Here is a 15,104-nt window from a genome sequence, read left to right as displayed (position 1 = left end):
TTAGGTAGAGATGTTTAAATGTACAGTAGAAATTTAGCCATTAAATAAGTAACAGTGTATAAATGAAAAGCAGATAATTTAAATTTGAAGAATGCTTGAAAATGGACAGTATAATTATATACAAATATGCAAATTAATGTAAATGCTGTATAGATACTGAAAACTCTAGATGTTGTACTTGAGGAAAAAAACTTAGTATTTATATGAAGACAGCTTCTGAATTCTGAAACATACCAGTTACAAGTAGAAAGTGATTCTAACAAATGTTATGTTACTTTACTCTTACAGGCCAAAGAGTGTGGCCAGATGCAAAATAAGTGGCTAATGATAAACATTCAAAATGTACAAGACTTTGCATGCCAGTGCCTCAACCGTGATGTATGGAGCAATGAAGCTGTGAAGAATATTATCCGGGAACATTTCATTTTCTGGCAGGTGAGATGGAGAGTTAATCAACATTTTTGTGGTATTTTACTTTTGTAGTATGGGATGTTGGGGAGGAAGCGTTAGGTTATAAAATGGGGAAAAATTAATAACAGTTAAATTGTGACATATGAAAAAATAAAACTACCCATAATGGCTGAAATGGTAAGGTCAAGTGAAAATAAGGGCAGCAATGAAGAACTCTTAGGGGAAGGAGGAAAAAAGAACCATGCCATGTAAAGCATATAATACTCATATCTCAGAAGAGTTTATATATTTTGATAGAATGTACAACTACACTGTTCAGGAGAAATATAACATGAGCCACATAAGTAATTTAGAGTTTTCTAGTAGCCACATTTAAAAAGGTCAAAAGAAATAAGTGGAATTAATTTTAATATATTTTTAAAATTCGCTCTGTCATATAAAATTAATATTGAAATCTCGAGGGTTTTTGTTTGTTGGTGTTAAGTTTTTAAGATTTGGTGTGTATTTTATACTTAGCAGTATCAGACTAGCCACATTTCAGGTACTTCAATATGGTACATGTTCTAGTGGCTACTGTAATTGACAGTGCAGATGTAGAAGTTCTTGGAGTAATGGAAAAACATTTGCCTAAGGCGTGGATTTTAGCTTGAGTTTGATACTCCCATCTATATGCCCTTAGACTTGTCACTTAGGGTCTTGCTGGCTGTGATTACTTTTTATATAAATTATCAAGCTAAAGTTAGATGACCTTGCTCTGATTTTTTATTTTATGAAAAAATAACTGAAAAACTTCTGAATGAACTTAATTATTTTCCCACTGCAACTTATGCTATTAATGTTATTAATTTGCCTTTTCATGTGTTGCAGGCCTCTAAATTCAGTAGTATTTTTCTGAGTGGTAATCTTTTATTCAGCACCTGTTGATTGGTTATCTCTTTGTCTAGCACTATGCTAGGCACTCGAGCCATATAATCTTAATATATTGTGATTTATTAAGATGTATATGGTTGAGAGGAATGACAGATGGACAGATAAGCAGGAAGGGCAATAGGCTGGGAAGGGAGGAAGAACAGATTTTATGTTACTGTAAGTTTCCAGAGGGATTGAGGGCAGGAAGTTGAGGGAATTCACGCCAGATAACTTTCATTTTCTGTTTAATGTAGGAATAAGATCCTTATATATACCAAAGATTAGAAGCTGACCTTTTTTGTAATATCAATGATTTAACAGGTTTATCATGACAGTGAGGAAGGTCAGAGATACATACAGTTTTATAAGCTGGGGGATTTCCCCTATGTTTCCATCCTGGATCCACGGACAGGTAAGATTTATGTCAGCTTACAGTCTTTAACCTCTCATTTATCTTTCAGTTTTCTCAATAATTGATCTTTACTATTGGACTTGGATCCAGTTTCAGAATTATTTGTAATAATTTAGATAAAGGTTTTTGTTCATGCCCTTGAGAAATGTTTAAATATCTGTGAAGTATGTATTTAGGAGTCTGTTTCTGGTAACTTTGGGAGATGGTAGTATTTTCTATTTTTGTACAATTCTGTCCTTTCAAAGAATAGTTGTTTATCTTTCTTGTCCTTTTATAAGGGATCCCCTTAGGTTTTCTATCATTAAATTATTGATTGTTCAATTACTGGTTGTAATCTCTCCAGAGAAGCAGGGGATAGAGCTAGTTTTACTATTTTAATTGAGCTTCATATAGATATTGCTTTGTCTGAATCTCTTTTTCTTAAATGGCAATAAGTGATATCAGCAGATAAAGTAGCTGCCCTGTCATGATGGCTCGGAGTCTCTTAGGTTGGTTATAATTAATGTATCCTCTAGTTTATGAAGACACTATGTAACTTATGCTGAAGGGTGGCGTGTATGTTCCCATACGAATTTTAATTATGCATGTACCAAAGAAATATTTAATGAGAATGTTCAGAATTGGTTTTATTATATATCCTCGTTTTTAATTTTTAGGTCAGAAGCTAGTAGAGTGGCACCAGTTAGATGTATCTTCTTTCTTGGATCAAGTGACAGGATTTCTGGGTGAACATGGGCAACTGGATGGACTTTCTAGCAGTCCCCCCAAAAAATGTGCCCGTTCAGTAAGTATGACTGAGAAGTGGTGATGGGCAGTTAAGTGTAATTGTATATGAATGTCTTGTGTAAAATGTTTTGAGTAAATATAATAACATAAGTTTTGGACAGTTACAGTTTCACAGCACCTTAGATACCCTCCTTATATTTGGATAATTTCCCACATTAGGGTTCAGTCTTCTCAGTGAAATTATAAGATTTGTATTCCCAGTCTCCCTTGCAGTTAGGGTACAGGCATGTGACCTGAGACCCAGATTTAGAAGTAAACAATGTGACTATGTAGCAGTGAACAGGATGACTGCTGTGGCAAGCCCCGTGACAGAGGAATCCACTCCTTCAGGGGCAGCACTGCCAGTGGAAATGGTATTTTTCCTAGACAGCGCTCATGGTTACGGTATAGCTGGGCATTATTATTGGTTATATAGCTTTGGGGCTTGGCTCTCCGGCCCACTCAGATTATTTCTATATGTAATTTCTATAATATGCTATCATGAGGCAGACCTGTTTGATAATTGGAATCAAGATTAGTGGCATGTAAGAGAGCTTCAAAGATATGGGAATCTCACACTGGTTGTAGGAGCTATTTGGGTTTGATGGCAATGAGAATAAAATTCGTTTCAGAGGATATGACTTTAGCAGTCCATATAATGCAGTTGTGAAACACAGTTCCTTAAGTTGTCACCTAGAATAAAGTACCCACAGGCACAAAATGCTATGGGTGCTTGTCAAGGAGTGATATAGAATTCTTTTTTTCCCCCTTAGAGCAGTTTTATTTAGGTAGACATAGTACTGCAGAACAAAAACATTGTTTCATCTTTATCTATAGACACAGTATTTCGGGGGTTTTTGTTTTGTATTTTGTTTTGGTTTGGTTTGCTTTGCTTTGCTTTGCTTTTCTCATTACCCAGAGAAGTTTTACTTAAGTAGAATTCTTTTTTAAGGCATAAAAAACCCAGAGAGTTTCTTATCCTTTGTAGTCATAAGGCTGATACTTTCAAAAACCAGAGACTGGGCTTTTGAGTTGCTGAATTACAATAGCATAAACTGAGTTTACAACTTCACCAGGTCTCTTACAAAAGTAAGGCTTTTAGTGGAACAGTGGGACCATAACATTGGACAAATACATAGAGGTGATTGGGGTTAACTAGTACCTCAGACCCCACTTCTGATACTAAATTCTCTGAATGTTACAAATATAGATCAACTGTGTACAAGAGAAACACCCACAAATAATGACTTAAACAAGGAAGACATCTGTTTTCTCAACAAGAATTTGACGTAGGCAGTCTAGGACATGACTCCTGTGGATGTCATCAAGGAACCAGGTTCCTCCTCTTCCCCCCACCCCCTCCTTTATCCTTAGTATTGGCTTTTTGTTCTCATGTTCACAGTATAGATGCTATGCTCCCAGGCATGATATCCAAGCATGGACAAGGAAGAAGGGGGTAGTGCCTCTATACAAAAGTAAACAGCTACAGATAAAAATTCTGCTTACTTTAGCTGGACACATGTCCTTGGACAAATATAATTGAGGTTCTGTGAAGGAGGCAAAGAAGACTGAATGTGATATAGGAAATTAGTAGTGTCCATCATAGTGTCATTCTTTAAAATCAACCTACATGGTACACAGTGTTACTATCTGTAGTCAGTCCAAGCCATTACATGTCATATGGGCACATCTGTTTGCTTTTGTGTGTGTGATAAGTTAGCCGTAAGTTTATTTTATTTAAAAAAAGTTATAGGGGCACCTGGGTGGCTCAGTTGGTTAAGCGTTTGACTCTTGGTTTCGGCTCAGGTCATGATATTGGGATCCTGAGATCAAGCCCTGTATCGGGCTTCCTGCTTAGCACAGAGTTTGCTTGGGATTCTTTCTCCCTTCTTTTTTCCCCCGCTGTTCCTCCCCCCGTGGGCTCTCTTGGGTGCTGTCTCTCTCTCTCTGTCTAAAATAAAATAAAATCTTAAAAAAATAAAAGTTGTAGCTTTATGAAGTATAGTTAATGTGCAATAAATAGCATGTTTAAAACTTACAAGTTACAGTTTTTGATATGAGCATCTTTTCACATGCTTTTATACTCTCTCTCTTTTGGTAAAGTGTTTACTCAGATCTCCAGCTCATTCTTTTATTGAGTTGTATGTCTCTCTTACTGGGTTGTAAGAGTTCCTTAGATAATAAGCCTTTGTTAGGTATATGGTCTGCATATATTTTCTCTTAGTCTGTTGCTTATTTACTCATTTCATAATAGTCTTTTGAAGAGCAAATTTTAAATTTTTCGTGAAGTGCAATTTATAAACTTTTATGCTTCATGCTTTTTGTCTCATCTAAGAAATCTTAGCCTAACTCAAGATTTTATCCCACTTTTTTTGTATTTTAGTTCTTAAGTCAGTGATCCATTTTGAATTAATTTTTGTGTATGGTGTCAGTATAGGGTTGAGTTAGGGTTTTTTGTTTGTCTGCATATGGCTATACACTTATTCTAGCACCCTTTGTTAAAAAACACTGTCCTTTCTGCCATTGAATTACCCTTCTCATCTTTGTCAAAAACTGATTGTATATATGTATGGGTTTATGGACTCTTTTCGATTAATATGTCTTTCTTTACACTAATATTTTCTGTCTTAATGATTGTAAGTCTTGAAATTGCATGGTATAAATTCTTAAACTCTGTTCTTTATAGTTGCTTGGTTATTTCAGGTCCTTTGTGTTTCCACACAAGTTTGTTTTGTTTTTGTTTTATTTTTAAATTTTTTAAATTTTTTAATTTTTTTTCATTTTTAACATGGGAAGGATCTATGGCAGAGAGATCCACATAAGCTTTGTTTATTTATTTACTTATTTTTAAGTTTATTATTTATTTTCATAATCTCTACACCCAATATGGGGCTCAAACTCACACCCCTGAGTGGCATGCTTTTCTGACAAAGTGCCCCAAGATCCATATAAGTTTTAGAATCGGTTTGTCAATTTCTGTGAGGAAAGCTGCTGGGATTTTAATTGGATTTGCGTTAGCTTTATGGATCATTCGGAGAAAATTGACATCCTAACAGTATTGAGTATTCAAATCCATACCCTGTTTGTCTTAAATTTCTTTCAGCAATGTTTTACAGTTTTTGTATATTGCTCTTGTAGCCTGCAGGCTTGTTAAATTTAATTAGTTCTATTAGTTTTGTAGAGCCCTCAGAATTTTCTATGTAGATGGTCGTGTTGTTAGCATATAAAGACTTAGTTTATTTCTACCTTTCCAGTCTCTATACCTTTTTCTTAGGTAGGACCTCCAGTATAAAGTTAAATAGAGGTAGTGAGATTAGACATCCTTGACTTGCTTCTGGTGGTGGGATGAAAGTATTCACTCTTTCACCGTTAACTTTGATGTTAGCTATGTTTGTTATAGATAAACAGTTGAGGGAAGTTTCCTTCTATTCCTAGTTCGCTGAGTTTTTATCATGAGGGAATTTTGTCAGATTTTCTACATCTGTTCAGATGAACATTGGTTTTCTTTTTTATTGAATTATATTGGTTGGCTTTTTAATGTTAAACCAACCTTGCATTCCTGGGCTAAAAGTTACTTGGTTATTATCAGTGCGTTACTCTTTTATGTATTGTTGGGTTTGATTTGCTAAAATTTTGTTGAGAATTCTTGGGTCTGTGTTCATGAGGGATATTGGTTTGTAGTTTCTTTGTCTTTTGTTTTGTCTTCCTCATAATGTCTTTGGTTTTGGTATAAGGTTAATGCTGGCCTCACAATGAATTGGGAAGTGTTTCTGTCACTTCTGTTTTCAGGAAGAGTTGTTTTGTTTTTTAAGATTTTATTCATTTATTTGACAGAAAGAGAAAACAAGCAGGGGGAGTGGTAGGCAGAGGGAGAGGGAGAAGCAGGCTCCCTGCTGAGCAAGGAGCCCAGTGCGGGACTCAATCCCAGAACCCTGGGATCATGACCTGAGCCGAAGGCAGCTGCTTAACCGACTGAGCCACCCAGGCGCCCCTCAGGAAGAGTTTGTATAAAATTGATAGTACTTCTTTTTTTTTTTTTTAAGATTTCATTTATTTGAGAGAGATCACAAGCAAGGGGGAAGGGTAGAGGGAGAAGCAGACTCTCTGCTGACCAGGGAGCCTGATTTGGGACTTTATCGCAGAACCCTGGGATCATGACCTGAGCCGAAGGCAGAGGCTTAACCAACTGAGCCACCCAGGAGCCCTAAAATTGGTATTTTTCTTCCTTAATGTTTGATGATATTTACCAATGAAGCTAGAGCTTTCTTTGTGGGAAGTTTTTAAACTACAGAATCAATTTAATTAATGGATAAAGGACTACTCAAGTATCTATTTCTTCTTTTTTTTTTAATAATAGAAAGTTTGATTACTACACGAAGTTGGTAGGATACAATAATTTGCTATAATATATTTACCACATCCTTATTTCATGGATATAAATTTTTGTAACAGTGATAATATATATTTCAGTATTTCATTTTCTTGAGAAATCGTCACTAGTTTTGATGTTCTTGTGACATTGAAGGTCTTTAGCAGATTAAAATATTGTTTAAAATTTTAAAAGTCTCAAAATTACAGAAAAAATGCAATTATGGCACAAAGCAGGTCTGAACCATTTAAGATGAAATTACCCATTTCTTTTTTTTAAGATTTATTTATTTGAGAGAGAGCACGAGAATGTGGGGGCAGGGGGTTCATCGAGGGAGAGGAAGAGGGAGTTTCAAGCAGACTGTGTTGAGGGCAGAGCCTGATGAGGGGCTTGATCCCATGACCCTGAGATCATGACCCAAGCCGAGACCAAGAGTCGGACACTCAGCTGACTGCACCACCCAAGTGCTCCCATTTATTCTTTAATGAGCTTTAGTAGGTTTTGTCTTTCTAGGGATTTGTCCCTTTTACCTTAGGGGTTGGCTATATTGACATAACGTTCATTATATTTCTTTGTTATTCCTTCAATGACTATAGTATTTGTAGTGATTGTTATTAATCCTTAATAATCCTATTAATCCTGTTATTGATAATTTGTAGCTTCTTTTTTTCCTGACACTTTGGCTAGAAGCATATCAGGTTTATTGATTTTAAGCAACCAGCTTTTGGTTTTAATGATTTTTCTTCTGTTTTCTAGGTCATTGATTTCTGTCCTTTCTCTTTTTCCTTCTGTGTAGTTTGGGTTTAATTTAATTTTCTTTTTCTGTGTGGGTACCTTTTTATTTAAGATGGAAATTTAGTCGTTGATTTCAGACTTTTCTTTTACATGTGTTGAGTTCTTTAATTTCTCTGTAAGTGCTTCCTTGGCTCCATACCACATTTTTTTTCTAGCTGCAAGGGAAACTGATAAATGGAATTTTTTGGCTGGACAGATTTTCTTTTATAGACATGATTAGTATTCTGTAAGTAAGAAATCAGAGGAGAGTAGATATTGGATAGGAAGCCAGTAGTGTCTGCCACAGAGACAGTCTTTAAAATCAAGCTACATACTGTGCAATGTCATTATTGTAAACATACAATCCACCTAAAAGCCATTGCAGGTCATGTGGGCATTTTACTTGCCCTTTTTTGGTGGTAGATTAGCCTTAGGTTTATTCAACATTTTTTTCTTAAATTTTTTGCTTTATGATTAGCACATAGTAAAAGTTGAAATGAGGTTCCTTTAGTTTTTTGTTAGCGACCCATACTTTTTACCTTTTTATTGTGGAAAATTTTCAGCGTATTCAAAAGTAGAAGGAATTTATTGAGCCTCTATGTATCCATTAACTAATTTCAGTAATCATTGCAGGTTGTCAGTCTTGTTTCATTCATACCTCATCCTAGTCACATTATTTTGAAGCAAATCTCAGAATTCATTTTTTCATATATTAATACTTCGGCATGTATCTTTAAAGATAAAGACTCTTGGGGCGCCTTGGTGACTCAGTCGGTTAAGCGTCTCCCTTCGGCTCAGGTAGTGGTCTCAGGGTCCTGGGATCAAACCCCATGTCGGGCTCCCTGCTCGATGGGGAGTCTGCTTCTCCCTTTCCCTCTGCCTGCCGCTCCCCCTGCTTATGCTCTTTCTCTCCCTCTCTCTATCAAATAAATGAATAAAACCTTTTAAAAAAAAAGATAGACTATTTTTTTAAAACACAATCACAATACCAGTGACACACCCTTTAAAAAATTAACAGTAATCCCTTAGTATCATGAGATGTCTAGTATTCAACTTTTGATTACCTTACAAAGTTTTTTTTTTTAATAATTTGAGTTAGATCAAAATAAGTTCCACTCAGACAACCCATATTTTGCGACTCCATCAGTTTAGTGATATTTGTGACAGAACTTTACCTGGGGGAAAACTGTTGAAATTTGCATTTCTCATGATCACAATGAAACCCTTCATTGTAATTAAGTTTGGGGAAACATAGTTGTTGGTTTTTCCTATTCGTTATATGCTGTTTTGTCTTGGTTCAAATGTTAGGGGCACCTGGGTGGCTCAGTTGGTTAAGTGGCTGCCTTCAGCTCAGGTCATGATCCCAGGGTCATGGGATCGAGTCCCACATTGGGCTCCCTGCTCAGCAGGGAGCCTGCTCTCTTGCTCTCCCTCTGCTCTTCCCCCTGCTGTGCTCTCTCACTCTCTCTGTCAAATAAGTAAAATCTTCAAAAAACAAAACAAAACAAAAAACAAGTGTTACAGATCTGTTAGGATTTCTGCAAAATGATGATTACTGAGTTTATTGATCCTCCTCTGTGTCAAAGCAGTGCTAGTTGAAGAATATAGTGATGAGTGATGTAGACATCCTTTTCTGTGTTGAGTCATTTTAAAAACTAACGTTTTGGCTTTATATTTAAAACCTTAATTCTTGTATTTTTCTGGGCCTGGAATAAACTGTTTTCTTGATTCTATTCATTTTGATATAAAGGAAACCTGTGCTTGCAACACCATTATGCCAGGTGGTAGTTTTTGTTTTTAAAATATACATTCCAGCTTGGCTGTGTAAGACAAAGTTGTTGCACTCAAATAGCTTAAACTTTAGTAAAGAGATACATTCTGCAGAAAGTAATATTGGCAAGCTGACTGTTATATTTCTTTTTTTTTAAGATTTTATTTATTTATTTGAGAGAGAGAGGATGAGTGGGGAGAGGGAGAAGCAGGCTCCCCGCTGAGCAGGGAGCCCGACGTGTGGGACTCGATCCCAGGACCCTGGGATCATGACCTGAGCCGAAGGCAGACGCTTACCTGACTGAGCCACCCAGGCGTCTTGAGTGTTAAATTTCTTATGTCCTGTTTGACTTTATCTGTTTTTTTTTGGTTTAACTGTTTTCTTTTTCTTTCCACCCACGTTTTATGACTGCATCTCACAGGAGAGCCTTATAGATGCAAGTGAAGACAGCCAGCTAGAAGCTGCCATCAGAGCCTCCTTGCAAGAGACACACTTTGATTCAACACAGACAAAACAGGATAGCCGCTCAGATGAAGAATCTGAATCTGAACTTTTTTCTGGCAGTGAGGAGTTCATATCCGTTTGTGGCTCTGATGAAGAAGAGGAGATAGAGAATCTTGCCAAGTCCAGAAAATCTCCCCACAAAGATTTGGGGCATAGAAAAGAGGAGAACAGAAGGCCAATGACTGAACCCCCAGCCAGAACTGAGCCTGGAGCAGCTACAAACCACCAAGGATTGCCAGCTGTGGATTCAGAAATATTGGAGATGTCACCTGAAAAATCAGATGGAATAGTGGAGGGCATAGATGTAAATGGTGAGTTACATTCTAGACCTGCTTTACTTAAAACTTGAATGTTACTGAAGGGCTTTATTATTTGTTTAAGTTAGTCTTCTGTCTTAAGCTCTTATCTTTTTTTCTTTTCTTCTTTTTTTTTTAAACCCTTCCTTTAGGACCAAAAGCACAGCTGATGTTGCGGTATCCAGATGGAAAAAGGGAACAGATCACTCTTCCAGAGCAAGCTAAACTGTTGGTAAGTATATCTAATTGGAGGTGTTTACTAGAAGCAGAGAAACTAATTAATTGGCATAATTGGCTTTGTGATTCTTTGAAATAGATGGTATTCAGTCTGGCCTCTAACTGGAAACTTAACTGTGGTGAATCTTCAGATTACTTTATTTCCTTCTTAAATTATCTTAGGCAAGTCGCATAGGGTTTGTCTAGTCAAGATTTTCTATTCCATGGCTGCATGGTATAGAAACCCAAATGAAATTATTACCTGGAAAAGGGGAGTGGAGTTATTTATAGATTATAGTGGGGCTCCTGGGTGTCCTAGTAGCTGACCCTGCAAAGTGGTTGAAAACCGAAAGTGTTTTTCTGTGTGTTTTTCTCATGGGGCCTGTTTTGTTTCCCTTTTGTGATTTTTCTGCTTCATACTATTCTTCCCTCTATATACTGGTGGTTTTTGTTTACCTCTCAACTTGTACATGGTTCACCATAGTGATGCTGAGGGCCTTTTTGTCTAAAGTCCACAGCTAATGGGCTTCCCTCTGTTTTTGATTCCTGGAAAAGAGAATGGGTCTGACTAGCTTAGCTTAGCCTGTGAGTGAATCCCCCTTGGGTCAGTTGTCAACACCTAGCCACCTGTTGTGGCTGATGATAATTAATCTGATTCTTCAAGACTGGGTGACTGAAGTGCAAGAAGGTTCTGGTCGGTGGTGCTCATACCCAGAACTGTCTTCTTGGTCTAGTATTTGGATGGGAATGGGAGATGAGATCATAGATAGAACAAGTATAGATCACTTCTTTGAGAAGTTTGGTTGTGAAGCTAGAGGGAGAGAATGGGCAATAATCAGAGAGGAAAAATGACTGGAGGAGAGAGTGAGCATCTTTAAGTCTGAGGGGAATCATCTGTAGAGAGTGAGATGTTGAAGGTACCTATAAAAGGGGATATCGTAGTGGTGCGGTTTTGGAGAAGGAAGAAGGGATTCTGTGTACAGGTGGCACGGATGTCTGTAGGTGAACTGAAGGACAGATTGTTGATAAACAGGAAAAAAATTGGTAAAATGTTTAAAAAGAGGACGATAATTTTACAGATAGAAATTGAGTTTGTGTATTTGGGAGACAAACATAATCCTGTATATTTCAGTATCACTTAATGGCCCTAAATTATTGGGTACAGGTTTATTATCTCCCCATCCAAAGAGTTATATTGGCCCTTCCACAAGGGTAAGCTCTGGTTATGTGAAAGCGTAACTTAAATTGGGGCGCCTGGGTGGCTCAGTTAAGCGTCTGCCTTCGGCTCAGGTCATGATCCCGGGGTCCTGGGATTGAGCCCCACATTGGTCTCCCTGCTCAGCGGGAAGCCTGCTTCTCCCTCTCCCTCTGCCCCTCCCCCAGCTGATGCTGTCTCTCTCACACTCTGTCTCTCTCACATAAATAAATAAAATCTTAAAAAAAAAAGAATAACTTCATATCTTATATGATAGAAATGAACATAAGATATTTAATTCTTTAATATATTCTTTCTTTTTATTTCCATCTAACAGCTTTGTCTTTCTCTTATTTTTCATAGGCTTTGGTGAAGCACGTCCAGTCTAAAGGATATCCAAATGAACGTTTTGAACTTCTCACCAACTTCCCTCGAAGGAAACTCTCTCATCTGGACTATGACATTACATTACAGGAGGCAGGCCTTTGTCCTCAAGAGACTGTCTTTGTACAGGAAAGAAATTAACATCATGGCCTGACCTCTCTCAGTTTACCCCTTTTTTCCCTTTCCTGTGAGATACCATGTCACTAAGTATGCATTTTGGCTCATAGGACCATAGAGCCAAAGTTGGGCAAGCAAGTCACCTGCCTTCTCTTTTATTTCTTGCTCTCTCCTATATTCAGTCTCTTTTCCCCCTCCCCCACCTTTTCAGTCCTCTTCTATTTTCTTCTTTTTCCTACTATTCTTCCTTTCTTACCTAATCTGGTGACCAAATGGAAGTGTAAGGATTAGACCTCCTAGTACTGGCAGCAGGAAATGTGTGTTCCAATAAGTGGTCTCTTGCACGGCACTTTTTTGGGATCAAATGATAATGTTACTCCTCAGATCCTTTGGTAAAGGAATGGCTAGATTCAGAATAAGAACAACCTCCCTTTTTTGTAAGCCCCATTTTTGGTAGGGAAAAGAAACTCTATAACACACGTTTTGTTGTTCATGTAAGAAATATCACGTGACAAAATATCCAGGCTTCCGTTTACATGGAAAAAGCATCCCTTAAATTATTGCTCATCATATTTAAAATTTTTTTCAACGATTCCCATGTACCCAGCTAGAATTATTTCCATGGTATGTGTTATTGGCAGAATGAGTGTTAAATGTAGGGTGAGTAGCATGGGGTGGCTTTCAATATCCTAGCCTGAAACAGCTTTCTTCATTATTACTTTATAAACTGTACTGATCCTGCTAGTCCTGAAAGGGACATTTAGTGAGGCTCTTGTGGTGATTAGAATAGGAAGGTGCTTGCTGTTTTTGCCAGTACAGCATATTAGTTCCCTTGGCCCTTCCATTGTTTGGGTCCACAAGTGGTCTATGGGAAGGCAGCTGTTCAATAATCATGCAGTCCAGTGGCTTGTAGTTGTAACCACTATGGTTATTGATCATCCTACGGGCTTTAAGGCATACTTAATGTATGTCCCCGGGGGGGAAAAGAAGAAGATGCAGCTGAGAGTTGCTAACCATGTTCCTGCGGTTAGAATGATTCATTTTTTTTTTTTTTACCCCCGGTTGGAATAGTTTTCTAAAAGGCTCTGGTGACTAAATGAGCTTAATTCCTCTACTGTTTTCTTGCAAAAGGTATCAAAACTGAAAGCCTCTGTAAGGGGAAGACCTTTAAATTCAATTTATAAGACAACATTTAGTAAGGGAGGTGGAGAAGATTATCAGCAATCTTCAAATGTTGTGGGGTTTTTCTGCCAACAAAAGCTACGTTCAAAATGTGGTTGGTGAAAGCTTTTTTCCGTATTACTTAGAAGAGGCCATCTTGAATCTATGTAATACTGTTTGACTTATCACCTTCACTGTATGCTCAATTCTTATTTTGAGCTTTAGAGTCCTCTGAAGGGGTAGTAATGATTCTGGTGGCAAAATCAGAACTTTAACCTTGTTGTATAGAATGGGCCTATTTTGTCAATTGGGGATTTGGATCGATCGATTCTTCTCCTTGAGGAACATAAATTGCTATTGCTCAGAGACCTTTAGGTTCCCATCTACTTTAAGATCACTCTCTTGGCAACTAGGGGATTAAAAAAAAAGATGCTTATGTGTTGCTAGTACACAATTTGAGAATATGGTTTCTAATGGTTGGATTTAGAGGGACCCTTCCTAAAGAATGAGTTATGTATCTCCTCAAGGAAATCATGGAAAATTCTGTTTATTCTTCAGTGAGTCCTTTTGAATTAATGTTCTTACATTTTTTTCTAAGTCTGTGTAAGTGCTTATGTATAAGTATATAATTGTATAAATATTTATAAATATATTTATATAATTACAATTTCATTTATACCTTGAGTCAAAGTTCTCTCTTTAGATTGGTGACTGAGTAATACCATTTTGGTGTTTTTTCATAGGCTCTCAAGTAACTAGCAGCTTCTGATTTATTGAGGAGGAAACGTGGTGTTCATGTTAATTCCTCAGTTGTATCTCTCAACTTGGATAATGTACTTGCTATCTGAGGAATAGAGCTCTATACTAGCAAAGGTGCAGTAGAGGGTTAAAAAACTGTTGAGTAGCCAAGGTCAGAAATGTAAAAATTCAGGGAGGCACAGGGTAAGAACTGAGGGTATGCCCAGCTTTGGTGCTGTGATGGCACCTATCCACTCTCTGCAGAGTCACAGCTAAAGCCCAAATCTGTCAAAAATGTGAAGTCAAGAATTTTCCCTGTGGGACTCTTTCATTCTTTTGCTTACTAACTTCTCTTTATAAAACATATCTCAAGAACCTGAGACATGTTCATTAATGATAGGATGTAGTTCTCCCTTTTTGATGAGGTCAGCCCTGGCATATCCGTTTATGAGAAACCAAAGTGACTTTTTCAACATGGATTTTACTGTGAGATGACCCAAGTATGTATAAAATGATTTAAGTAAGCATATCAAAGACTTAGGGCATGAGATACTGATCCAACTTAGGTACAACGGGTGTGTTTAGAGTACAAGATGTAGAGGATTTTCTTTTATTGTGAGGCAGAAGTGTAATTATCCTGAGTTTGATACAGAGGCCCATGGGGAGAGTAAATGAGTATTGCTCCGCTCATGAACTTAATTCACTAAAGGAGTAAGCTTCCTCCAGTTTGTCTTATTTCCTCTGCTCTGTGGAGGAGAGATTTTATTGAATAGATTAAGTGAAGCTAGTAAGATTAGTTAAAAATAGTCGTTCCTTGTAGGTATTGGAAACAGCTTGAAAGAACAGGTGGGTTGGAAAAGGACAAGAGAGACTTTGAGAGGGACAAGAAACAAATACAGGCAGATGGAATGAAAACTAGTGGGGGAAGAAAGTGACAGGAAACACCTTTTGATTTTAATTTAGAAAGGAACCAGAGAAGAGAGAGAACAGCCAAATGAGGGAAGAATGGGAAACTAATTTTGAGTAACTAGCATGTGCTAGGTACTTCCTGTGCATTTTCTCCTTTAATCTTCCTAAGAACT

At 37.3% G+C, this 15,104-nt stretch overlaps 1 protein-coding gene across 1 annotated transcript in view; it reads left to right on the top strand.

Moving 5' to 3' along the window:
- The window catches only part of UBXN7 (UBX domain protein 7), a 55,386-nt gene extending 41,505 nt beyond the window's left edge, over positions 1-13,881 (top strand). The window contains exons 6-11 of the mRNA XM_028100917.2: positions 289-435; positions 1,642-1,732; positions 2,389-2,516; positions 9,833-10,226; positions 10,364-10,443; positions 11,986-13,881. Of these exons, the coding sequence (XP_027956718.1) occupies positions 289-435; positions 1,642-1,732; positions 2,389-2,516; positions 9,833-10,226; positions 10,364-10,443; positions 11,986-12,147 (1,002 nt within the window). The 3' untranslated portion in view covers positions 12,148-13,881. The remainder of the gene's footprint in view (positions 1-288; positions 436-1,641; positions 1,733-2,388; positions 2,517-9,832; positions 10,227-10,363; positions 10,444-11,985) is intronic.
- The last annotated feature ends 1,223 nt before the right edge of the window (positions 13,882-15,104 follow it).

Source organism: Eumetopias jubatus, unplaced genomic scaffold, assembly GCF_037043125.1.
Source record: "Eumetopias jubatus isolate StellerSeaLion01/CBP00866 unplaced genomic scaffold, mEumJub1_p1.0 scaffold_1, whole genome shotgun sequence".
NCBI classification, from domain to species: domain Eukaryota; kingdom Metazoa; phylum Chordata; class Mammalia; order Carnivora; family Otariidae; genus Eumetopias; species Eumetopias jubatus.
The sequence above is the reverse complement of the archived record's forward strand: the minus strand, read 5'-3'. Positions and strand labels throughout refer to the sequence as shown.